The 25374-nt window shown below is 42.0% G+C and overlaps 1 protein-coding gene across 12 annotated transcripts in view; it reads right to left on the bottom strand.

The window, feature by feature from the left end:
* Positions 1 to 2418: 2418 nt before the first annotated feature.
* Positions 2419 to 25374, bottom strand: part of NPAS3 (neuronal PAS domain protein 3) — a 966848-nt gene continuing 943892 nt past the window's right edge. For 10 of the 12 annotated variants that reach the window (XM_049897603.1, XM_049897590.1, XM_049897593.1 and 7 more), the window contains 3 exons: positions 10032 to 10179; positions 6099 to 6223; positions 2419 to 3953 (listed from right to left, as the gene is read on the bottom strand). In XM_049897603.1, coding sequence (XP_049753560.1) covers positions 2599 to 3953; positions 6099 to 6223; positions 10032 to 10179 — 1628 coding nt within the window. In that variant the 3' untranslated portion in view covers positions 2419 to 2598. The remainder of the gene's footprint in view (positions 3954 to 6098; positions 6224 to 10031; positions 10180 to 25374) is intronic. The other 2 variants (XM_049897591.1, XM_049897596.1) reach the window with 1 other exon arrangement.

Here is a 25374-nt window from a genome sequence, read left to right as displayed (position 1 = left end):
TGGATTTAGACAGCAGCTGTGATTATCTGTTAGTTTAAATCACCAGAAATCATTTTGACACAACACAGAAACATTTATAAAAGAAAAGAAAACGAAAACAAAACAAAAAATAAAACAGCTCTCTAGCTGTTCTTAGTAGCTGATAGGTGCATTCCTTTGATTGTTCGATAGCTAGAGTACAGCTTCCCAAATTAATCTTTAAATTTCTCAATCGGCCTTCTTCACCTTTTAAACCTACTTATATCCGTCAAGAAAGCTCACTATTCAAATTTGTGGCATTTGTTGTTATCCCACCATGGTTTGGGCCCAACTCATGGAATTCAAAGGTCCCAGAGGAACCCATTGAACACAGTGATATTCAAAGGACAGCCAAGTTACTATATTTAGCATTGCACGCATAAACAAATATATATATGACAATTCTAGATTCCATTCCCCCCTCCCTTTTTATTAAAAAAATGTTGGTTGACCTTTGAAATAATTTTGTCTCACTAGTAATTGCTTTATATATTGCTCCATCAGCCAACCTGGAAGGAAACCAAAGAAAAGCACCCACTGCTTATAGGTAGAGCACAAGGGACTCTGGGAATGTTAACAACTGAGGCTATATGGCATCAATTTGTTTAATATAGCTGAGCATTATTCTTCAGTGCTTTGCGTTGCACTCCAGAAGAGAAAGTCATACCCAGAATTCCGTTGTGGAAAAAATGGCTCCATTAACCTTGAGCTAGTTAAGAGTCTTTTTATCTCTGAGAATGTAAAAGTTTTTTTGTTTTTTTGTTTTTTTTTTTTGCGGAGGGGAGGGCGGAGAAGAGGAGGGGAAGGGAAGTTGCGAGAGGGAGAGAAAGAAAGGAGAGGGAGGGAAAATATACACCAGCAAAGCAACAGCAGGGATTTTTGAAAGTAAGACGGAAGATCCATAGACAGTAGAAGCAGCATAGGGTGACGTTACAGAGGAAGGCCACCACACAAAAACCACTAACCCCCAAGAATCACTGATTCACTAGGACTGCAGGAATGGGACTGTACCACTCCGGACTAGAGATAGAGCACAGAGAAGACAAAAGACAAAACAACTACATTAGCTTAGTATATACTGCATATAGAAACACACTGAAACCGCAATGGGACTGACAGCCAAGGACACGCACACATTGTACACATTACAGTTCTCACATCTGTTATTAGATGCCTTAACAAACAGCTGCCAAAAATGGAGCGGAAGGAGAATTGATACTTGACAGTCATTTGGAGTGTTTGACACTACACTGATTTCTGGCAACAAAGACAAAATAGGATATTTTTTCTTTTTCGTTTTTTTAACTTAATGTGCAGTTTTCAGTTGCAGTTATCTATTCGAAGCTTATTAACCCATTCTTTAGTTTTAAAACTTATTGGTTTCAACCTAGAAGTAAGGGAACCAAAGGGAAAAAATTCCATCAAATCAAATCAGTCCCCAAAAATACAACCTTCCTTTTTTTCTTTTAGCAAGAAACGAAAAACACAAAACATGTTAAATATTTTTCCTTCTTTTACTTTGAAGTGTTATTGAAGTTGCAAAATTAGCCTCAGTTAGACTGAGAAAAGAAAAAAAAAAGCTCAAGAAAAGGTAGTATGTACCTAAAAAACTGCTCCTCAAATCAGTTTGATTGAGTTTTCCAAAAGCCCTTTTAAAAAGGGCTTTACTGACCCATTAAATTTAATGTGAGGCTATGTTTGTTAGTTGGGAGGTAAAAATTTTTAAGTCCTGCAGCAAACGTTAATGAGGGCTTTGTCTTAACTAACCAAAGAGACTGCAGCAACGGACTCCAGACCAGGACAGAACACATTCTTTTCCAAAACCCAGCCCAGGAGCTGCATTATGTATGAAGACATTACAGATTAATAAATGATAGCACCATGGTTTTAGAAATTAAGTTAATGTTTCAGTAATTAACATTTAGTCCAACTTTTTTTTTTAAACATTCTAGTCACAGGCCAGAAATTAAGTTTAAGGACCCAAATTATTTTTATGTGCAAGTAAGAAAATCTTAAAATCTTAACCATAAAAAGAGAATTAAATTCTGCATAAAATTCTAAAATACTATCCCCTAGTTTTTTTTTTTTTTTTTTTTTGTTTTTAAAGGAATTAGGAACAAAAACAAAACACCATCCCATTTCATTTGACTTAGTCAAACAGGGCACATTGTTTATGCTTGTCTCTTTCAATCTTGATTATATCAAGATGTTTAAGAAGAAAAACCCAATGGTTGTCACTTGAGAAATCTCTTGACCACAAGACTGAGTATTCTATGGCAGAGGCATATACACATTAAAGACATCTTAATAAAGATGCAAAGGAAAGAAAAACAACCTAACACACATTTCAGAAGGAGACAAAATGGCAGGCAACTGGTCATCTGACCCTCTGAAGGCAAAAATAAACATATCTTTACACGAAAGAATAAGTCAAGTTAAAGGAAAGGGGGATGGAAATGGGGACCGTCGTGTTGAGAGAAGACGCTGACCTGCTCGAATTCAAAGTGCTAGAATTAAATGTCTAAACGAAAACGCCGACGATGCCTCCGAGCGGAGCCCTGCCCACCGCTGGGCGACGCCTCAGTCCTCCTTGCGCTCCAGAGTCTGTGCCGCGTGGATGCCGTTGCTGTAGACCGGGAAGGGCAGCGTGGAGAAGAGTCCCTCCGCCGTGGTGAACACGTTGCCGGCGGGCATCTGTGTCAGGCTGGCGGCGCTCACGGCGCTGCCGAAGGGTCCCGACATGTTGAGCCTGTGCACGTGGTGGTAGAGCATCTCCATGGGCGTCTTGGGGTCGAGGCCAAAGCCGGGGCTGTTAACGTCCACGAAGTTAACAGCGTGCGCGTTGGGCAGCAGGTTGCCCTGCATGGCCAGGGTCACCTCGGCAGGGGCGTAGCGGATGGTGCCTGTGGTGTAGACCCTCTGCGCGGCTGTGCTGGTGGCGGCCAGAGTCCCGGTCACCCTGTGCACCAGTGGGAGCACGACGTTGCCCGCCTGCAACCTCTGCAGTGCCTCCAGGTCCCCAGTGTACAGCAAGGAGTTGGGTGCGCTGGGGCCGCCCCCGCTGCCACCCCCGCTGCCACCCCCAGGGTGCTTGTCCCGTGGGGATGCTGAGAGTGGGGGTGACAGTGGGTCGGAGGTGACGGGGGCCAAGGCCGAGGTGGCCGAGGCGGTCGAGGCGCTGAACTGAGTCTTGCGGGTGGCTGTGCCATCGGCGCCGGGCGGCGTGAGGACCGAGTCGGGGATGGCCACGTGCAGCCCGCCACCACCACCGCTGCCCTGGGGGGACGGGAAGTGCTCAGAGCTGGGGGGCTTGGTCATGCTGTAGGGAGACTCGTTCCTGGAGATCTCCCGGTTGGGCGGGTAGTTCCAGATGCTGCTGTCGTTGTCGAAGTTGATGGGTTCCGAGATCTCTGTCTTGATCTTGAGCACTGAGGCACTGTTGGGGGACGACAGCAACCGCGGGGGCTCCACCAGGCCCGCGTCCAGGCCGCCAGGGCTCGACGCGCTGGACAGACGACGGCGGCTGGTGCTGCCACCCTTCTGCCTTTTCCGCCTCTTCTTGCGCTTCTGGTGCTTGCTGGAGGCCTGTGCGCCCGCCTCGCCCGCGCTGTCTGAGTCCTTGGCGCTGTCGGATGTCAGCGACTCGCAGTTCTGCAGCCGCAGGTCCGACTCGCTCTCCACGTAGCGCTCGACCTTGATCTGCATCGGGCCCAGCGCGCCGAAGCCGTCCTCGCTCACCTTGGGGTTCTCAAAGTCCGAGTGCTCGAAGCTGTCGTCGCTGTCGCGGCTGTCGGGGTTGCTGGAGCTGTGGCCGTCGTCGTTGCAGTTCATGTCATTGTCGCACGCGTTGCCTGACTTCTTCCGATCCGGCTCTGGGTCCTCGCTGTTCTCGGACTGGTTCCCCTTTTCGTCAGACTTGGAGTTCTCGTTGTCCTCTGCGTGGGGTCCGCGGCCAAGGGTGGGAGCGGGAAGAGGAGACAAAGAAGACACCACATTAGCGGGGGGCAGGGGCAAAACCTACGGGGCTGAGAGGTGTCTTGATCCTGAGCTTCTCCGATCCTTATGACTACTTAAACCCGGGGCTTTCTCTCTGTTGAGGGCCTAGGTTGGCTGAAGGTTTTTCATCTTCCCGCTCTAAGTGCCATCCACGGTCCCAAAGCATCGGTTATCACCTGGGCGCTGGTTAGAAATGCAGAATTGCAGGCCCCACCCAGACCTACTCAATCAGAATCTGTATTTTAACAAGATTCCCCAGGTGATTCTCAGAGTTTGAAAAGTCCTGCAAAAAATACTCAGGTAGAGTAACTAACCTGGCACAAGGTATTAATGACACAGAAACACAAGGCAATGCAAAGAGGTTTAAAGGGATCTGCATCCACTCTAGGTAAATACCAAAAAAAAAAAAAAAAAAACCCCAAACCCATTGCCATGGAGTAGATTCCCACTCATAGAGACCCTATAGGACAGAGTAGAACTGCCCCACAGAGTTTCCAAGGAGGGCCTGGTGAATTTGAACTGCCAACCTTTTGGTTAGCAGCAATTTCTCTTAACCACTACAGCGCCAGGGTTTTCATACGTGAATACTTGTTCATTATTGAAAAATCTAACTCCCTGTTTCTCCTCCCTGTTATTTTTCTCCATAGCACTTATCACCATCTGTTTTACTATACATCTTATTTACTTCTGTCTCACCACCCACCCCCAATAAAAATAAGTTTTACGGGGGGAAGGAGTTTTTGTTTGTTTTGTTTACTGCTACAAAGGGCAGAGACTGTCTACACTGAACCTTCTGCCCTAGTAAAGAACTCTCAACTCAATGACATTTAAAGGGCAGAACAATAGTCAAGACCCGCTATACATAGTCTTTACTCCATCCACTTCTTTGAAGCTGTGTCTAGAGCAGAAGGATGTGTGCTTACAACCCTGGAGCACTAGTGCCCTAATAATGGGGTGGGTTTGGGGGAACCCTAGCTATCTGCTGTATTTTAGGGAGACTTGGCTTTCCCAGGAAACCTCAGAAGATTCAGAGAGCCCACTGAGGGCGATACTGGTTTTCTGACTTTGCTGTGATGCTTGTGGACAGCAGGTTGGACAAGACCTTGGGCAAATCATACAACTACTCTGGCCCTCGCTTCCCCCTCGTAGCAGAAGAGATTGAGTTAGAAGAGCTTTAGGATTTTTTTTTTTTTTTTTTTTTTAGCTGTAGTGTTCTACAAGTTCTGTGTTCCCTGCTATAGGTGTATTTCTGGAAGGCGCCAGGGGCTGGAGGGAAAAGAAGAAATCTTTTTGTATAAGCTTTCCTGTACTCCAGAGAACTGCTCAGAAAGTCTACCTCCCAAAACAATTAGAAATGGGAAAGCATGGGGTTGTCCTGCATAGATTCAGAAAACAAGTAACAATGAGTATGCTACTTTAGAGGCTCAAACACATCTATGGGCCTTGCTCATTGGCTTGATAAGGATGTGAATATTTTGAGCTCAAAGTCACAGGCTGTCATTGGAGCTAGTCCTGGTACCTGCTTACATAGAGAGGACAGAGCTGTCTGTAGGGACAGAGAAGGGCTCCTTCTGTATAGCCTGTGGCGGTGCTGACATTAAGTGACTGCAAGTAGGGGCGGGGGTCCTCTGGCTCAAACCCCTGCTGAGTATTTGCATTTCTAACAAGTTCCCTGCTGAGAATTTATACCTTCACCCCAGATATACTGAATCAGAACCTACATTTTCACAAGATTCCTAGGTGGTTCTTATGTATAACTTCCTGGGAACTTGTTAGAAATGCAAATTCTTAGCAGGGGTTGGAACCAGAATGAACTGGTTCCAAGCCCTGATGCTAAGTCAAACAGTCAATCTCTCTCTGTATTATATACAATACACATTTATGTAAATGTTTCTATACCACTACACACACACACACGTGTATATCTATATTTGAGAGAGATTCAGCAGCCATATCATGAAATACACATATAAATTTTATATATAAAATTTGACCAGTTGCTTTATTTCTGAAGATGGTCCTTGCCCACCCTTTGTGCTTGGAAAGGCAAGTCATAACTACGGAACATGGAGAAGAAGTAATACCTGTAATACCTGAGGTGTCTTTAGAGTCTGATTCAGAGTCGGAGGTCTCTGAGGATTCGGACGTTTTCTCTGGCAGATGAGGGAGCTGTGCGATATCCATTGGTGTGTCCTTGTACTCAGGATTACTGTGGGGCAGAGAAGCATTCATCAGGAGTGCAGACGCCCATTCTGCACGGATTTCTTTTGACCATCTTCCCCCACTTCCCTAACCCAAACTTTTGGAGTTTAGAGAAAGACTAAATGTGAAATCATTTCTCAGTGTGTCCAGAGACTTTTTGGGAAGTTTGGATTGCCTGTGCCAGGGTACAGGTGCACCATGATACTACGATTGAATACCCAAATGCAACATGAAAGCCAGTAAAAACCTTTCAAGTGATCAGGTACCACTGGGGGCCAGAGAACTGTGCTGCTTGACACTCCTCCTAGTATAACACTTGGAGGGAAGGGAGGATGAGAAATACTCTTAACAATTCATTCCCATACCACCCGATGTGCCCTATCTTCTCTTGGGTTCCTAATGAGTCCATTACCCCAGCACCCTTGTCTTGGCCCCTTGATGTAGCTTCTCAGCTGTTCAGATGATTCCAAAGCTACTGGGGGTGGGAGACTCAGAGCCCTAAGTGCCTAACTGTAGGACAGGTGCACAGGTGCACCTTGGGATGCATGTATTATGGCTACTGAACTGTCAACACACCCATTACAATCACATTTTCTTCTGCTCATGTGGTGTACACCTGTGGCTTGTTAGCTGGAAAACTGATTGCAGTGGGGAGAGTCCCAGTGTGAAGGAGGCCCTAACAGGATGGAGCTAACCATATTTGCACAAATGTGCTCAATTTTTGTTCCATTTTTAATTCGGAAATCAGCTTCTTCTGGAAAAGAGGACATGTTCGGTCAGTTTAACAGTCTTCTGGAAATGCCACTCCAAGGCCAGCTGGATGTGTGAGCATAGTGATGTATCTGTACTACACCTGGTGTAACCTGAAGGCACAAGGAAAGCTCTTTGTCTCAAAATGGGAGTGTCTCTTTTATCCTTCCAGGATGGCCAGTCAAGCAGAGATTTCAATAGTTTATTACTGACTTATTTGCTAATCTCTACTGAAATTCCTATATTAGAGCATCATTGTTTCAGACACTGTTCTAGAATTGCAAATGTCCCTGGGGGGGTTAATTCACTAAAATGGATCATCAGGCATTTACTCCTTAGTGTGAATTAGCTTCAGCAGCACAGTTCTCTCTAGGTAATCAGAGGAGACGAATGGTGGGAAGGTGGACTTAGTACTTATACAACCTATGAATACTCACAAGAGCCTCTGATCTTATCAAGTATTGTAAAGAAATGGAAAGAAGACCGGAGGAGCAGTAATGATAGAACAGGGGCCCAGACATGCGGGATTCTAGGGAGGAACTGGTAGCATGAGAGTATTGCTCAGGGAAGAATAAAGGACAAGAATGTGGGAAAGAAAAACTTCAATGGTTGCCGTTTTGTTATTATTCTTACTAGATCTCTAGACTGTAGGAGTGACAGCTAATGAGTGGCAGGCTTGGTGACATTTCCTCTGCTAAAGCTCTGCTTGGTCCAGATGCCATGGGGGGGCACAGGTCACCTGTCACCCAAATTATATATATATTTTTTATCATTGACCTCAGGGTGAATCTTTAGGTCAGCTGAAACAGGTCCTCCATGTTTGTGATTGTGGCTATTCAGCCTGAAGACTGGTCTTTGTTACCCAAACGAAAATGGAGGCAGTTTCTTTTGCCTAATGCTCTGGGATCTCAGGCAAGTTTCTCTGCTGTTTTATTGTGTCCTAAAATTCATATCCATACATGAGACCAAGCCCTAATGCTGCCTGAAGTATAATGTGAGACACCATTTCTTCCTCTTTCCCTATCTCCTTTCTGCCTTTGGACTCAAACAAGCAGCAAAGTAACCAAGGCAAACAGACTGGATGGTCTGAGTTTGAAAGCAAGCCTTCCAGAAGGTTCTCCACCAAGCCTGTCTGTGGTGAAGCCATCACAGTGCTCAGCCTGGCTCCCTTCCACCACCGTCATTCCAGTCTTTGGCATCTCATGGCCTAAAGCAAGGCCCACACATAGTCTGAGTAGGAAAATTTCCAGTAGGTCTTATGAATGGAAGGCGTTGCCCTTTGGCTGATAATCTAGACAGGGGATACCTGAGTCCCATTTTTCTTTGAGACAGTCAAAGGGAGCCGAGATGCTAACAACCATGGCTCATCAGCACACCGGCCCTTCAGAATGTATTCCCGTACTTTGGCGATGACTTGAAGGCATGAGTGTGCTTGCTACCGAGAGCATATCAATCAGACACTAATGATTATTGCTCTGAAGAGGGCCTTAATGTGCACCACTTAAAAGAGTCTTCATTTATCTACCTTCTTTTTCCTTTTTTGACCTCTTCTACTCTACGTTAAATCTCTCTAAAGGTGTAACTGTGTATTTAATGTGACTTCGTCTAAGGCTTGATTTTCATGCAAAGTACCCCCTGTATTTATGAGGTATTCAAGATAGGTTCTGGTGTCAGGGAATCTTTACACAGTGTTTTAGGAACCAATAGCCATTTGTAATACAGAAGGTTATAAAAACTCACTTAAAAGAAAATAGAATAAGGCATTGTGGCACTGATATTCTTTTGCTAGGCAAAAATGGTGTTACTATCAAGAGTTAGACATTGGTAACAACAACACCATAGGCTAGAAGGGGTCAGCAACGATATAAAGCCAGGGTACTGAAGTAATCCATTTGGGTCTTAACCCTACAACTCTAGTTTCACCTCATTTTACCATTCTGGGAGATTTCTTCCTATCTGGTCCTTTATTATTGCCTCATCAACTCCATGGCTGCCTAAATGGAAGGAGTGAGAAGGGTTAAGAAGTTAGTCTCTGCAACTTTAGATCAAAACTATTGATTAAATGGTATAAAACTCATGAGTATTTGGTGATTTTATTTCATCTATTTCCATATTGGAAGGTTTCCTACTCAGACTATGTGTGGGCCTTGCTTTAGGCCATGAGATGCCAAAGACTGGAATGACGGTGGTGGAAGGGAGCCAGGCTGAGCACTGTGATGGCTTCACCACAGACAGGCTTGGTGGAGAACCTTCTGGAAGGCTTGCTTTCAAACTCAGACCATCCAGTCTGTTTGCCTTGGTTACTTTGCTGCTTGTTTGAGTCCAAAGGCAGAAAGGAGATAGGGAAGGAGAAAGAAATGGTGTCTCACATTATACTTCAGGCAGCATTAGGGCTTGGTCTCATGTATGGGTATGAATTTTAGGACACAATAAAACAGCAGAGAAACTTGCCTGAGATCCCAGAGCATTAGGCAAAAGAAATTACTTCCATTTTTATACTGATAATTGTCTTGATTCTGGCAAAGCAACTCACTTTGCTTACCTTTTAAAACTGAAATGGTTAGGCAATCAAATTCTATGTAATATGCTGAGGGCCTCCACGGGATGGGATATGAAGAGGAATATGATGTACCCTGCTATTTCTTCCCATTCCCTTTTTGCTTAATTTTCACAGAATTTTTTTTTTAGGGCGGGTGAGTGTGTATATGTGTGGTGAGGATAAGGAGGTACATCCTAAATGTTTCAGCTGTAGGTGAAAGTCTGTATTCTTTTCCTAACCTGAGCATTTGTCAGGAAACTGAAGCCTCTTCTTCAGAGCTGCCCAAATGTTAAGCAAGAATTATTGAAAAGTTTACACATCTGCCCTGGACTTCCCTTCCCACCCAGCTTTGATCTTCTCATATTTCTTTCCATCTTGGGGCGGCGGGTGGGGGGGGGAGAGTGGAATTTCCATGTGATTCCACACAAGGTACTGTTAAAAGACAACACTCACAACATGTTAGCTATGAACCTTGGGCCTTGTACTTCGTAACTAAGACAGAAAGGAAAGAGATTACAAAATATACCTAAGAAGATAATTCACCCAGATGATATTCTTCTCGTTTGCATTCTTGGCATTAATCGCGATGGTGGCACTAGACTGTATCCAAATATAGCCTCCATTCTTCTGCATCCAACGGTAGTACTTTGTTACACACTGACCCTTATTCAGCACTGGGGGAGGAAAAAACAAAAACAAAAGGTATTGTGTGTTAAGACTGGGACCAGATGAATTTCGTCTCTGCAAAACCTCAAGTATAGAGATAGGAAGTCCCACACCATGCCATGGGTGCCCCTCTGTATGCTCAATGTAGAATTCCATTAGTAGGACAAATAAAATCAACAATTCAGTGGAGCAGCAGCTTTGGAGTGAGGGTTACGACCATTTGTAGCAAGACTTTGGTGTGAGAGGAAGAATAAAAGGACTACAAATCTTTGTGGCTCACAGAACACCTAATGCAGTGCAGATATTGTCAATGGGTTTGACTCAGATGGTAAGAAAGGCAAATTCATATGTGATTTATTCATAGCTCCAAGGTAAACCACTTTGAGATTCTGGATACTTAAATGGTTCCGAAGACACCTTACCCCTCTGGTCTTTTATCATTTCACCTCAGTGCCAGCCATGGCAACCAGTGTACTTACACACCCACTCCTTTTGATCTTGTCTCACAGAATTTACAGTCTACGGATGAACTAAATTTCCGTCCGTCGGTCTGGGGAAATTCTGGTGAGGCTTTGCTGAATGCGGAAACAAAATAAATTCCCCAGCCGAGTCAGAGAGAAACACTGGCCTAAGGGAGGCACAGAATTGACTCGGCTAGTGCCGGAGTGACAGCTTCACACAGACTCTGAAATATGGCCCAAAATGAAGGAACAAGTAAAAACAATCAGTAATGTGAAACGGTGCCATTAAACACCCACTGAAAAGAGAGCTTTAAAATGCAGATGTTAAAAATGATACTTTAACCAAAATCTTGCCGAGTTGAAACTGATTTGATTTGTATCTGAGTACTCCTGAGCTAGTAAAAAGGGAAAGTGCACTAAATCATCCCTGAAATAAAGTGCTACGGACGGGAATGGTCTAAAAGGATGCCGGAAATGTGCAAACCCGGCGGTGAGTACTTGGGTAGTATCGCAGCAACTGGGCGCACCCCAAGAGCGCACCAGCTGGGTGGCCACTAGAGGGCAGTGTGCACTCATCTACGTCGCCCACTTTTGGCACGTCCTTGTCTCCGTCTGCTAAAATGAAAAAACCTCTAACTGCTGTAATAAATTTGGCTAAATTAGCTGCTAAATGGTTATCTCAAGTAATATGTATTTGCATTAATCATCTTGCTCTAAACCAGAACAAGCCAGAGTCCTAAAGACGTAGTAAATTCATATTGTCCATTTAATTACGGCTAATAAGTGCTTCATATACAATAGTTTCATGAAGTACATTTTGATTTTTTTTTGGGGGGGGGTGGATGGGTAAAGGGAAGGAGTCACTTTGGCAAAAAGCAGCGTTTAAGGCTGTAGAAATTCTTCCCGTTGTGTTTTGAGCCACCCTTCCTGGCTCTGACTGTGATTAAAAAGTCAGACCGCCACATACTATATCCATAAACATATAAAACTTCGATGTTTCTCCCAATCTCTCTTTTTCTCACAATACCCTAAATCAATAGTTGTAAAATTTAGTAATTATGTCTAAACCGTTGCTTGGAAAAGCCTTGCTTTGATGAATATTTCAAATAGAGCTACGTTCTGTTCTGAAACTATTCAACAGCTTGGGGGTATTTTTAAGGGCAGAACTGTCCTCTTCTGTTGGTGGTGAGGCTCTGCAGGTAGCATTGTGCTTCCTTCTGTAGGCAATTGTAAGTTCTACCATTCTATATGCGTGGCTTCAAAACTGCATGGTGAAGCTGAAAGCAGTAAAATAGGAACTCTGTCACACATCTCTCCTGTCAAACCATCGTTGCCTGCAACAAGATGTGCTTTTATTCAAATCCTCTCAACCTGGTGAACTATTAATAGAGGAAAGGTGTACTCTGTAATTCTGTCCACTATTTTCACAGAGAAAACTTACAGGACCCCATCAGTGGTTGGTGGTATAATTCTACTTCATATCTGGAATAAGGAAGGATTTCAAATAGCTTTAGTACGGTCAATAAAGGCAAAGAGACTAGGAAGTCCCCTTCAGAATCTCATGAAGAAAACATTGAGATGGAAGGCTAGATCAGCCCAGCCTGGCTGGCTGTTCTGGGTTGGATTTTGACCAAAAGCAGAAGACAAAAAAAAAAAAAATATCCCTAGAATACAAAGTATATATATATATATACATATATATATATACATATATATATATAAATAAAAAAAAACCATATATATAAAAAACCATATAGGTAGGGTCAAAGTGAGAAAGCAATTATAAAGTCAAATTCGAATTTGCAGAATCAAGGTAAAGATCACCTCCCTCCATTCCTAATAATACCCTTTCTCTTTCTTGAAAACAAACAGAATCCCAGTTTTAAAATGAATAGCGGGCAAAACACCTGCCTCCCTGGTGGTCTCTAGATGTGTGCTGTGAAGGGGGCTGAAAACTTACTTGCTTAAAAAAAAGAAGAAGAAAAAAAAAAGATATTGTGGCATCATCTCTTTGACTCAAGGCAATATGACTTAAATGTATCTGTTTTTCTTCAGAAGGAAAATACCTGTTTCTGAGGACCCATTAGCACACTAATAGTCTTTATGATGCAGGCTGGGGCCATCTAGCAAGGAGAGAAGGCCTTTATGAGAGGCAGGACAGGTAAGTTTTGATGTGAGGAGGTGGCTGCGAAAGGATGAATGAGGAAGGGAACCACTAAGGAATTTCTGGAATTCCTTGGGGAGCCAGCAGCTATTTGAGGGCCTTCAACTTACCATGGTTAACACCGAAAAAGCAGAATCAGGGAGCCCACCATGGTCAGCTGAAGAGATCAGTGTGACTTAATCCATAGTTTTACCCTGGGCCAGCCTGACAGAATCCTTAAAAGACAAACATCCTAGCATGGTGTTAGATGGTGACTACTTCCTTGGAATTAGTGTTTTCTGGATGAGACTCCCATATGTCAGTGGGAAATCAGATAACTAAAAACGAGGCACTGAGTTAGTCTCCCAGGCTAGCAAGAAATGTTGACCGGAATATTGCCCAAGTGGCTTCTGTTTGCAAGAGGTCCCATAAAAGAGGTCACAATGGAATTTTACTTCTTTTAAAATGAACAAGGAGTAATTTTTGCTTGGGGCTCCAGAATAGAAATACATGACTTTGGGATGAAGCATCTTAAAAAAAAAAAAAAAACTGGCAAATCAGTTGGATCATTCCAGCTGCGTCAGAGGCAGGAGCTGACAGCTTTTCCTGAGCTCATGTGGTTCTAATCAGCTCAAGAAGAAAAGCCACCTTGGTGCCAGTTTGAAAGAGATTTGTAGTTTGTAATAAATCAGAGAACTTGAAAAACTTTTTCCATTCTCTTTAATCCAGTGGCCGTTGTTTTTATTTTCAAGTTTTAGCTTTAGGTAGCAGAGAGAAATGAGAGAATGTTTGTGCCTGCCTATTTTATAAAAATTCCTTTTATGGTGAAAAACACAAATAAGCATTACACAAGCTATCTGATAGGGAAGTCATTAAAAATAGTTAATTGTCCCTTGAAATGAGATTTAAAAAACAAAAACCCGTTGCCATGAAGTGGATTCCAACTCACAGTGACCCTACAGGACAGAGTAGAACTGCCCCAGAGAGTTTCCAAGGAGCACCTGGTGGATTCAAACTGCCTACCTTTTTGGTTAGCAGCCATAGCTCCTAACCACTACATCACCAGAGTTTCCTTGAAAACAGACAGATACTCATCAAATCAATGAGCTCAGGAGTAAATTCATAACCATGAAAGGGAAGGAAGGGAAGGAAAGGAAATTACATATGTAGACCATATTTGTGCTCTCATGCCCATGACTGGGTCAGAGTACTTCTAACACTTAACCTAGCACTTTCTCTTTGGTGTATCCCTAAGTTTGCTTTCTCCCCTCCACAATTTTTGTGTAGAAATAGCTTGTGTGTCCCTCACTGAAATCACTGAGCACATCACAACATTTCTAGAATTAAGTTCTTGAAATCACACTAATGAATACTACACAAGTTAGTTTGATCAAAGTATTTCAAAGTATTTAAATGGCATTTTCTCAGATCCTGCAGAGTAAACCTGAAGACCAAAGGACGGACACACTCCTTTCTTCGTGGGTTCACTTATAATTTCGAATGACCCCAGACATAATTGTGAACGCCTCTGTGACCACATGAGAACACGTGCTTTTTCACGGGGAAGTACAGGGTGTAACTAATTGCTTTTGACTGTTTTCGCTCCAAGGAAAAGCAAGAAGTTGTCACTAACATTCCCCACCACCCCAAGCTAAAGGCACCTTGAGACTTACAAACTGTGCTCTGAACAGAGGTGACCCCACGTGAGTGAGGAAAATACAATAGAAATAGACTTAAATCCTCCCAGTTGAACTGCTGCAGTCCTGCTTATCTGACAATTAGAAAACCACGAGAATGTGTCCCTTTGGCTATTAGAGTGAAAACACTACCCCAGGCTAACTATGAAGGGAGCTGCATCCACAGTTCAATCAAAAGAAAATTATAGAGCGCTTACATTTTAGAACAAGTGACCTTTACATCAAATACATGCTTCCCCCCTAAAATACTAGATGCTAAGTTTTATTGAATTTCTTTTTTAAATGTTACCTGGTAGTTGGCATACAAGAGATATGCCACTTGCAGAGAATAACTACTCTGAAATTTGATTAACTTTTTTTTTTTTTTCCCTGAAGCACACATCCATGACTTAGCACACAGTTACCAACAGGGGAATTTCAGTTTTCCTGGGGAAAACATTGTCCACAGAAATAGACGGATGACTGAAAGGACATAAAGGAAGTCAGCGTCTGTGGCAGGCACGTAATTCTGTTGGTAAATCAAAACAAATCAGTACAGGTTTGCCTTCAGAAATATGGAGAAAAAAAGAGACCATGGTCTCTTTCTGTTCGGCTGGTCTACAAAATCAAAGCCAACAATTCTAAATGGTGAGTTGTGTCTTAAACAGAAGGAAGCAGTCTAATGCAGTTTGAAGAGGAGATGAAGAACACGTATCAAAAGCAGTCTTTTAGCAAAATGTCTCACAAAAGGACATTTTAGTGGTTTGCATATGCATTAAAAAGCTGCAGTACTTGGTGTATTCAGGTAAGTACAGAATAAATAGGAAATGGTGAGATCATCGGAGATTCCACACTTCACATTCACACAGCGGAACAAAGAGCTTCATTATTGTCATGGCGATATGAGGGCCACATCTGCAGCGCCATCCACCCCCTCCTGGAGGTGCAGAGGACAGGTGGACAGCGGTGCCTTCTGCTAGAAACTAAAAAGTGATTCTGAATTCACCAGAGTGTGTGTGTGTGTACGTGTGTGCGTGTGCATGTGTGTGCGTGTAAGTAAGGGGGAGCTAGAATCTCATTTTCTACTTACTACCACAGTTGGATGCTTAGCTGTAGCCACTGGTTCTCTTTCTACATTCACAAAACTGGCAGATGAAACATGAAAAAGAATACTGACTCTTTAATCTCTGCTTCTCCACCTAAGGCCCAAAGCAGGCTGACAGGGAACTTCATTCTGGAAACAGGATTTTTTTTTTTTTTTTTAATTCTGGATTACTCTTTCCTCTGCTTTTGAAAACTGTAGGCTATAGGGGAATGAGCCTGGCATAGACTTAAAACAAGAACAAGAGTCTTTATCTAAAAGGAGTCCTTGATGCTCACAGAAAGGTCATTTTCAAAATCCACAGGAGAAGCAGCGTTATTGTCAGAAACTGCGCATTAAGTGCTTTATTTCCTCGAAATAGAGACAGTTGTTCATTTAGAACGGCTCATAGAATCAACTGAAGCTTTGATGCTCTGCAGACTTGCCTATAGATTTTGCAATTAGTGAGCTGCATGTATTAAATAGCAGGCATCCACAAATTGGTTTTTAGTTTTTCTGTAAATCTCTGTGCAGAACGGTCTTTGGTAAAGTTTAATGATATTTGATACTTAATGTGAATTACGAGCTTAAGGACAGAAGACCTGTGGATGTTCTGTGAAGACTATGCATCATCTATGGATTTTCCCCCTAATACAGTAATGACAGGCCCTGCTTGAATTGCTATCTGTGTGATTTATAACCTCGGAAGAGGTTTTTTCCTTCCACCACTGCCAATTGATAGATTTTTATTAACTGTTAATATTGAATCATGCAGAAAACTTTTCATTGATTTAAAACATGTCAATTTGTTAAGTTTAAGAAATAAATTTCCCTCCTCTTTATGATAATGCACTGGGTTGGACACCAAGGCTTTTAAACACTGATGGTATCGTGTTCGGGGACAGGAAGAATCAAAGTAATGGTTGGTGTGAGTGACATCCAGATCTCAGATTTTTTTCAAGCTGTTTTCAGTTCAACCAGGGAGTTTTAGTACCACCCATTCTTGCCCTTCTCAACCTGAAACAGTCAAGGACAGAGTATTTTTTAGCCTTTATACTTGTGTGTGTGTGTGCGCATGTGTGTGAGTATATGCTATATAAAAGAGAAGCAGTAAATTCCTGAGCATGGTATTAAGAAAGATTTATGGCTGGGAAATAAAGGAAATGGTGGATTCATTTATTTATTCAGTAAATATTTTTTGAGTGCATACTCTCTGCAGGCATTGGGGGATAGCACAGTGAGCAAAATCTGTCACGGACCTGCTTGCGCGTATTAGTCTTCATTAACAAACCAAAAACCAAACCCAGTGCCATCGAGTCGATTCCTACTCATAGTGACTCTATAGGGCAGAGTAGAACTGCCCCATAGAGTTTCCAAGGAGCGCCTGGCAGATTCAAACTGCTGACCCTTTGGTTAGCAGCCATTGCACTTAACCACTACACCACCAGGGTTTCCTAGTCTTCATTAAAAAAAAAAAATGGTAATTCCATTCCCTTTGCCAGTGATTGGTGTAAGTTTGGAATATGATTAAACACTGTTCAGTGAGACTCAGGGGGATGGTGTCCCTACTAAAGGAGAGTTTTGAAAAAGTTTTTTTCACTCTGGAAATAGGGATTAACTTCTACTTGTCTTTGAATGAGAGACAGATGCTTATCAATCCTTTTTACCAATAAATTAAAAAGTATAACAGTGATAATTGCTCTGGAAAGTGGTATGTAGGCCTATGAAAGCCCAGGGGTCTGACCTAAGCTGGGTGAATTCTTCATCTCTGAGAATTGAGAAGAATAAAATATTGGTGAGGTTAAGCTGATTAGGGAGCCCTGGTGGTGCAGTGGTTGAGCACTTGGCTGCTAACCGAAAGGTTGGCAGTTCTAACCCACCTGCCACTCCATGGAAGAAAGATTTGGCAGTCTGCTTCTTTAAAGATTTACAGCCTTGGAAACTATATGGGGCAGTTCTACTCTGTCCTATGCTATGAATGGGAATCGACTTGATAGCAATGAGTTTTTTTTTTTTTTTTTAAAGCTGATTAGGATGTGGAAAGAACTCAGATTTATTTTATGTCTCTGGTGGACCCTGTGGTCCTGGATATAGTTATTTCATGAAGTCCACTAAACATCTGTGAAGATAAATACATAAATGGTATACAAAACCTAGTGTTCCACAAAATCAGGAATATTTAAAAGAGCCCAGACAAATTCCATTTGGTCATCTCTTGTGTAGATTTTTAGAAATCCAAGTAATTTGTAGTGAAAATATTAAAGACTTTTCATTGTTAATTATTGAACAGCTATTCTGCCACTGCCTTCTGGATAACAGAATTCTAATTTGGGTTTTTATATTTGATGATCCCCTCCCAAGTCTCAGGGGGGAAAATCTCAATTGCTTAAACTAGTACGGTAATTCCACCCCCTTGCCAGTATATGGCTGGGACTTATACATTGTTGTTGATGAAATCCTGGAAATGAGGCTCAAGGGGGCTTCTCCCTACTTGGGGGGTGGGGGGGAAGGTGTCTCTGGAAACATTTTCTTAGCTCTCAAAAATGAACACAAAAAGGGACTGACCCTTTCCTGACTGTGAACGTTGCTTTGTGAGAGCTTGATGGTTTGAGGTCCTGTAGCTGTCTTTTGGTCATAAACAGAAAGTTAAGAGAATTGCAGAGAAGGTTTACATCATTTCTACCTGGGTTTTCTGTTACTTGCAGCCAGACGCATTCTAACTGATATGAAAAAAAAAAAAAAAATGATATGCCTCACTGAAAATTCTAGGAAGCCAAAAAAGAATGTGGGAGTTTATAAAGAGGTTTAAATAACCTGATCTTTACTTAACTCCCATAATTATGGAAAAGCAATTGTATGCCAGACACATACACAAATTAAATACTATGTTCTGCTTATTTGGTAGAAAAAAAAAGTTGAAGTTTTTTGAGATAAGCAGGATGTCTTTAAATGTCTTAGAGAAGGCTTTTTTTTTTTTTTTTAAATAGTTTATACAAGATTAAGAACAAATGCTATTGTAATAAGTAATGGAATTAATTTTGGGATGTTAGGTTAAAATGGATGATTTAGAAGCATGGTTTTTATTTTTTCTGATTGTGCCTCGTTAGAACAATGGGTTATTTTCTCAAAAATATCAGGTGTTATTTTTTTACTGTAAGAAAAGTAGTTATTAATTGGACTAGTAATAAGAAAAGTCCAAGAATCCCTGTTAGAATTGTATTAAATATTTCAGTCACATCAAAGATCTGGCTTACTCCCTGGGGAGAGACAAAAGATCATGTGTTTTCGTATTCCACAACCTTCTTCTCAGCCTGGAATGCCCTTAACATGGCCGCCATATTTTCTGCCATCTTGGTTTCTTGCCTTACCTCTGTCAAGGACCAGGGAAGATGTGGCTCCTCTGTTATTTTTCCTCCTTTCACCCTTTGGTTTCCCACACACCTGGGGTTTCTGCATTTTGTTTACACATCTTAATACTTCCCATTTTATGCTGCCTTTTCAGAATTAACTGTTTTCATGTTGTTTCCTCTAATAATCTATAAGCTCCTCAAAGGTAGAGATGATATTTTAGTTATTTTTGAAACCTCAGAGCAACTTCCCAAGGCTCTGTGTATATAATAAAAAAAAATTAGTACTCACAAATATGAGGTGAATTTAAACAGGAAAAGTATTCTCATATTCATACATATAATCCAGTGTACACATAGGAAAATATTAACCTGGGTGGGTGAAACTCAAAGATTTTCTTTGCTTATACATTTGATATTACTGCTATTTAACTGCTAACTTTCTCCATTGATAACCAAAACTTTAAATTTTGTAAAACAAATCAACCTCCTTATCAAGTCATCACATACTCATTTAGTTTGAACCCAGAATGAGATAACCTTAGAGCCAATTCAACATTTATATTTTACTGCTGGAGTCTGTGAGTGGTGCTAAAGGGAAGGTCGGAGGTTTGACTCCATTCAGAGGCTCCTTGAAAGAAAGGGCTGGCTATCTATTCCCGAAACCCATAATAGAACTGCCCCATAGAGTTTCCAAGGAGTGCCTGGTGGATTCGAACTGCTGACCCTTTGGTTAGCAGCCGTAGCACTTAACCACTACGCCACCAGGGCTTCCAAAAATCAATCATTAAAAACCCTGTAGAGCTCAGTTCTCCTTTGACACACATGGGATTCCCATGAGTCACAGCTGACTCATTGACAACTGGTTATTTTGCTGCTATTAATAAAACTTATCCAAGTGGAGAAGAAAATGAAATCCTTAAGATGGTTTAGTCAATTTGCATTTACTATTTACTCCATGTAAAATAATGCCTTCTAAATCCTAGTATAACCAACGCTTCTTAAACTTTAACATGAATACTAGTCAGCTTGGGGATCCTGTAAACTGCAAATTCGGACTCAGGAAGTCTGGGGTAGATCTGAGATTCTGCATTTCTATGAAATCCCAGGGGATGCCAGTATTGCTGGTACATGGGCTACATGTGAGTGGCAAGTAGAGCAGAGACACTCGGCTAGTCGTTATGTCCTCTTGCTGGTCTCTGTTTTCTGTACTTGCCTGCCCTTGGACTTGCAAAGCCAAAATCAGCACTTGCCAAAAAAAAAAAAAAAAAAAAAAACCACACTCACAAAAACAAAAACCATAAAACAATAATACTAATTCAGTCCTGCATATAAACTAGCTTTATCTTGTCTCCATGTGACAGTCTTTTTAGTTAACCTACAGGCACACGATGTGGGCTGACTTGGCTTCTGAAGAAAGATAGGCTTGGTGGTTCTTACATGCGTTTCCTTTCATGGGAATTTTCATATTCATATAGAAGAAATGGAAAAACTCATTTGCTCCGGGAAAAAGTCCAGTCAGTGACCGGGCTGCAGCTAAATTGCTGAAGACAGAGCCCTGAAGGAAGGCTATGATCAGAGAAAATAAAAGAAAAAAAAAAATCCCCTGTGCTTTCTGCATTTGGCCCACCCATCAAACTTTATACTTCCTCTGCTTCCATCGAGTGCAGTTTCCTTTGCTGTGAGCAATGGCTGCGTATACCCACATCAACAATTAAATTCCCCCTTTGTTTGTGTGGCAGATGACAAATGCATGGAGGACATCTTGTGTTGCCTAGGCAGGCAGGGCACTTACTTTGATTGATGTTTGGTTGTGGAAAAAAATGAGCTGGGACAGAATTACAATGGAGGGCCCACAGACTGGAAGGGGATATACTAATTAGTCCTGCATTAAGCAGTCGGCTTGCATTTGGCAATGAGAAGCCTTCAGGAGCGAAGTGTGTAGGGGTTATTGATGCAAAGCAGCATGGAATGCATTATGCCAGGTAGCTGTGTATTAGTTTTGTTAAGAAACATAGATGTTTCTAATGAAGATATAAACACTTAGGTTACTGTATTATTATTATTTGTAACACTCCTTGATATGTTAGGTGGGCTGTGGTTTTTTAATTGTACATGATCCTACGGACAGTCTAGAAGTTCTTTCTCTTCCTGAAATCACTGTTTCAGAATTTCACCATCCTGGGCAAAGGTTCTGCTGTTGTGTTGTTGGGTGCCATTGCGTTGCTTTTAACTCATAGCAGACTCATGTGACAGAGTAGAACTACTCCACAGGCTTTTCTAGACTATAATCTTTACAGAGCAGATTGCCATGTCTTTCTTTCAGAGAGTCGCTGGGTGGGTTTGAACCACCAACCTTTTGGTTATCATCTAAGCACTTAACCATTGTGTCACCAGGGCTCCTTGGGCAAGATTCTAGGAAAGGAATGCTGCTGCCACACCTATATTCTCTGGCTCCTTTTCTCTAAAACCCCACATTTCCAAAAGTATTGAGCCTTGCTAGTGGAGCAGACATAAAGAAAAAGGAAGTTTCTGCCTGACCGCTTTTCTGGGGTTTTAGAAAATGGTTGCTGATTTGACCCAGGAAGAACCTTAAGGCTATCTGAAGACAAATTCGGCTCCTCCTTCAGGCTGGATTAAATGGGAATAAAGAGAAAGGCAAAGCATGAATCTCTGTCTGGCTCAGCATGTGTGGTCTGCTCTTCTAGTTATCTGGCTATAGGCAGAAGTAGAGTGGTAAATGGTTGTGCTGAGACCTCTCATAATTCAAGATTGACACAGACACTCCAGGTAACTGGAGGGAGACATGACTGATAATCTCAAGGCCAATACTTCCTGAGCAATGGAGAACTGGAGGGTGACAGAGAGGCAACGATGCTCAAATAATTACTAATAGGAGTGGTTTAAAATTCAAATGTTGAAATGGTGATTTGGTTAATTTGTCATGAAGAATCAATGAAATGGGATTCAATAACTCCCACGAGGTGGCTTAAAGACAAAGAAATCATAGAAGTCTTTGGTCACAGTGTGAAGAAGGGACACTGAAGCTCCCTTGATTTCAGACTCCGAGAGTAATTTCATTAACCCAACAGTTGGCATTGATGATGTGATTCTCAGTGATTCTTTACATTGATACACAATGCACTATGGGGCATCTCATGTTAACCTAATGGGAAAGTGGATGGTGTAAGGTTCTTGGTTCAACTTATCAGAGCTGTCAAAGCCAGATACAGCTGACATTACTTTTTTCTTATTCTAGAGACAGGTTCCTTTACGGACTTACAGATGCCTGGGGGAAGGAAACCCTGGTGGCGTAGTGGTTAAATGCTATGGCTGCTAACCAAATGGTCGGCAGTTTGAATCCATGAGGGGCTCCCTGGAAACTCTATGGGACAGTTCTACTCTGTCCTATAAGGTCGCTATGAGTTGGAATTGACTCGACAGCAATTTTTTTTTTTTTTTTAATGCTGGGGAAAAAGGTACAAGCAATAAAGAAGGTATGCTTAATTAGCAAAGGCTACAGGGTATTTATTTTTAGTTTTATCCATAAACTGGAGCATAAGACTTACATCAAAAACATGAGAATTCTCATCAAATGACTAAAGCCTGTCTTTCATGCACACAACCAGGAATTGTGCCAATAGCTCTAGGAGGAAAAGCTAAATAGTTAATGTGGTTTATTTTTTAACCATTCCTTTGTTTTAGAATTCTATCTTATTCTTGAAATGATTCTCTGTCACCATGACCTTCTGCTCCCAAGAAGGCACAGTTGAGGCATCCTTCAGTAATAGCCTAGGGCTTTGGACAAGGAAGATGCTGTGCTAGCTTTTGCCTTTTCTTCCAGTGTTTACAGAACCAAGACTTATTACATGCTCTTGTCATTTTGTTACTGGGCTGGCTTTGGTTTGAGAATTAGGTAAACATCATACCTTCCATCACACAATTGTAGACTCAATCTTACTTTATAATGATGTTAATGTTTATTGTACAAAGTGAGATGCATTTGTATATTTTGGCATTTTATTTCAGTCAGCAAAAGCCGACATTGGAATCAGTTCAATTTTTTTTTGTGTGTGTGTGTGATTGAAGATATTAAGCACTGTAAGAACGTTGAAATTTCAATCTGATTAGGATCCAAATTCCTCAGGATCAAAACACTTCTTTTCCTCCCCCTACAGTTTTACTAATTGTGTGCTACTTGACATTGTAGAGTTACTCCACAGCATGATAGCTAAATATGTGAAGTGTATTTCACTGTGCAGAGTTATCAGCTCATTCTGTTTGTTTTTCATGTCTTTAAGGTTATTAAAAGAACTCAAAATTAGAAGTCATGTGCATGAGTTAAAGGAGTGAACTCAATCATTGTTAGTAGGCTAAATCATAAAGTAATAGCCAGTATGTCAATATGAAGTAATGAAAAAACCCACAGATTTGAAAGCATACCTCTCTGTTTATTAGTTGGCACGATAACAGAAAAATTAGGAGACTGGCACAATAGTGAACGGCAGAGTAGTTTATTTTCAGCACTCTCAAATTATCCTGGCTACTGAAAATGAGATAAAAGGAGATCAGAAGGAAGGGCATCAAACATTTGTTGGAGACCTTTGCTTTATGGGAAGAAATGAACCTCCCTAGCCACACTGTTTCTGAGGAATTGTGTTTCTTCAAGCTGTAAATCAAATCCCAGGGAGAGAGCATGGTGTTTTCCAAATAATAGCTGCAGATGACAAGTTTTTTTTTTTTTTTGGGTCAGCATCAGGTTTCTGCATTTAGACCTCAATTAAGATTCCAAAATGAAAAAGCACCCCCCCCAAACACACATACACACAGAAACATGCTTTATGACAGTGTTTTACAAACACTATATTATTTTTCAGTCTGTATCTCTGGCCTATATTCATTCAAAAATATATCCGTGGCTTCCTCCAAAGGTCCTGACTTTTTCTATTTCCCCTGAATTCACACCTACAAAGAACCTGATGTTTCTCTTCAGGAAACAGCATCAATTTTTATTGCAATTAATTGGAGAGCCATCTGCTTCCATTAATACATGACACCCATTCATTCTTAGCAACAAGTGTGTTCCCTAAATCCCTGGTGTGCAATTTTTAGACACAAGTTCAGTGTTGGGAATGGAACCTGCTGAAGAGCAGCCCTGCAGACAGACTCTTCCAGAGCCATGGCACACACAAGATTTGATGTTGACCTTGGTCCCATGTCAGTGTTCTAATGAGGGTTAAAAACACAGCACAAGATGCTCACACTCTGAGACTTTGGCTAGTTTCCAAGGAGTACCTGGTGGATTCGAACTGATCTTTTGGTTAGGAGCCGTAGCTCTTAACCACGGTGCCACTAGGGTTTCTCCTGGCTAGTTTACTATCTATTTTGTTTTTGAAGATCTGAGTTTGAAATGAGTAAACAGCTGCAAAGGGCAGGACCCCAAAACCAAACCAAACCCAGTGCCGTTGAGTCGATTCAAGGGCAGGACAGATCTGAAAAAAACTCTCTTTGACCATGGCAAGAAAAGGGTGAGCAGATAAATACAAAGGCCACCCAGCTGAGTTTTATTACCAAAAAACTTCATCTTCAAGCTGTACCATCTCATTTGTGGTACTCTGTAGGTATTTACAACCACAGATTAGATTTGGGTTTAGAACCTTCTAGGAATATAGCTAGCTTGGGCCTTTATCTTTCAGGAAGACTCTATTGAATGGTCATAAAAAGAACCTCTGGTTGGAAGAGAGCACCCCTTTCCTAAGTGGCTCACCAGATCAGTGCCTCGTGACTTATGGGATTGTCAGGCCCCTTCTACACACAGCGTAAACAGGCCCGCTGACTGATGAGGGGAGCTGCATTAGGACGTTGGTGTGCGAGTTATCCCTTAGACCCAGCAGAACCCAGCTTCTCTGTCCTTTCTTACGCATCACAGAAGGGGCTTTGGGGTTCGGGCTGTAGGTCAGGAGATGGGAACTGGACTCAAAGAGCTGAGATTAGTTTCTCTCTCCCACGAGTCAGGACGTGGCGGTGCCTGCTCCTCTGAATAACCCCCTCTCTCCAGAATACGGTGAAAAGACGCTGCCTTTGAGACCTCTTGTGCCCACAAAGGGTGGTGGTGACTTCCACAAGATGTGCTCTGTCCCTACCCCTTGGCTTTCCCCCCAGCCCCAGTTCTATGGCTAGTCAAGTGGGAATTTTTATGAGGCTCTGGTCTATTTGAACGTGTCTTCTCCTCATATATATTTTGTAACTGGGACAAAAAATTTCAGCGTTGAAGTTGCTCTCTAGGAAATGGAAGGGTCAAGAAAGCACTTAAGACAAAGGTCCCAAACCACCTCATGGGAGAGAGAGCACAAGAGACCACGAAATTCAGGGTGAGTGCCTAAAGATCCAGCAATTTCTCTGGGCCTGAGGTCCAACTTCCAATCTAACACAAGCTGAAGTGATTTATGTTTCACTTTTTCTCATGGTGCGCTGACGGTTGTCTCAAATGTACAC

This window comes from Elephas maximus, chromosome 10 (assembly GCF_024166365.1).
Source record: "Elephas maximus indicus isolate mEleMax1 chromosome 10, mEleMax1 primary haplotype, whole genome shotgun sequence".
NCBI lineage: Eukaryota > Metazoa > Chordata > Mammalia > Proboscidea > Elephantidae > Elephas > Elephas maximus.
The sequence above is the reverse complement of the archived record's forward strand: the minus strand, read 5'-3'. Positions and strand labels throughout refer to the sequence as shown.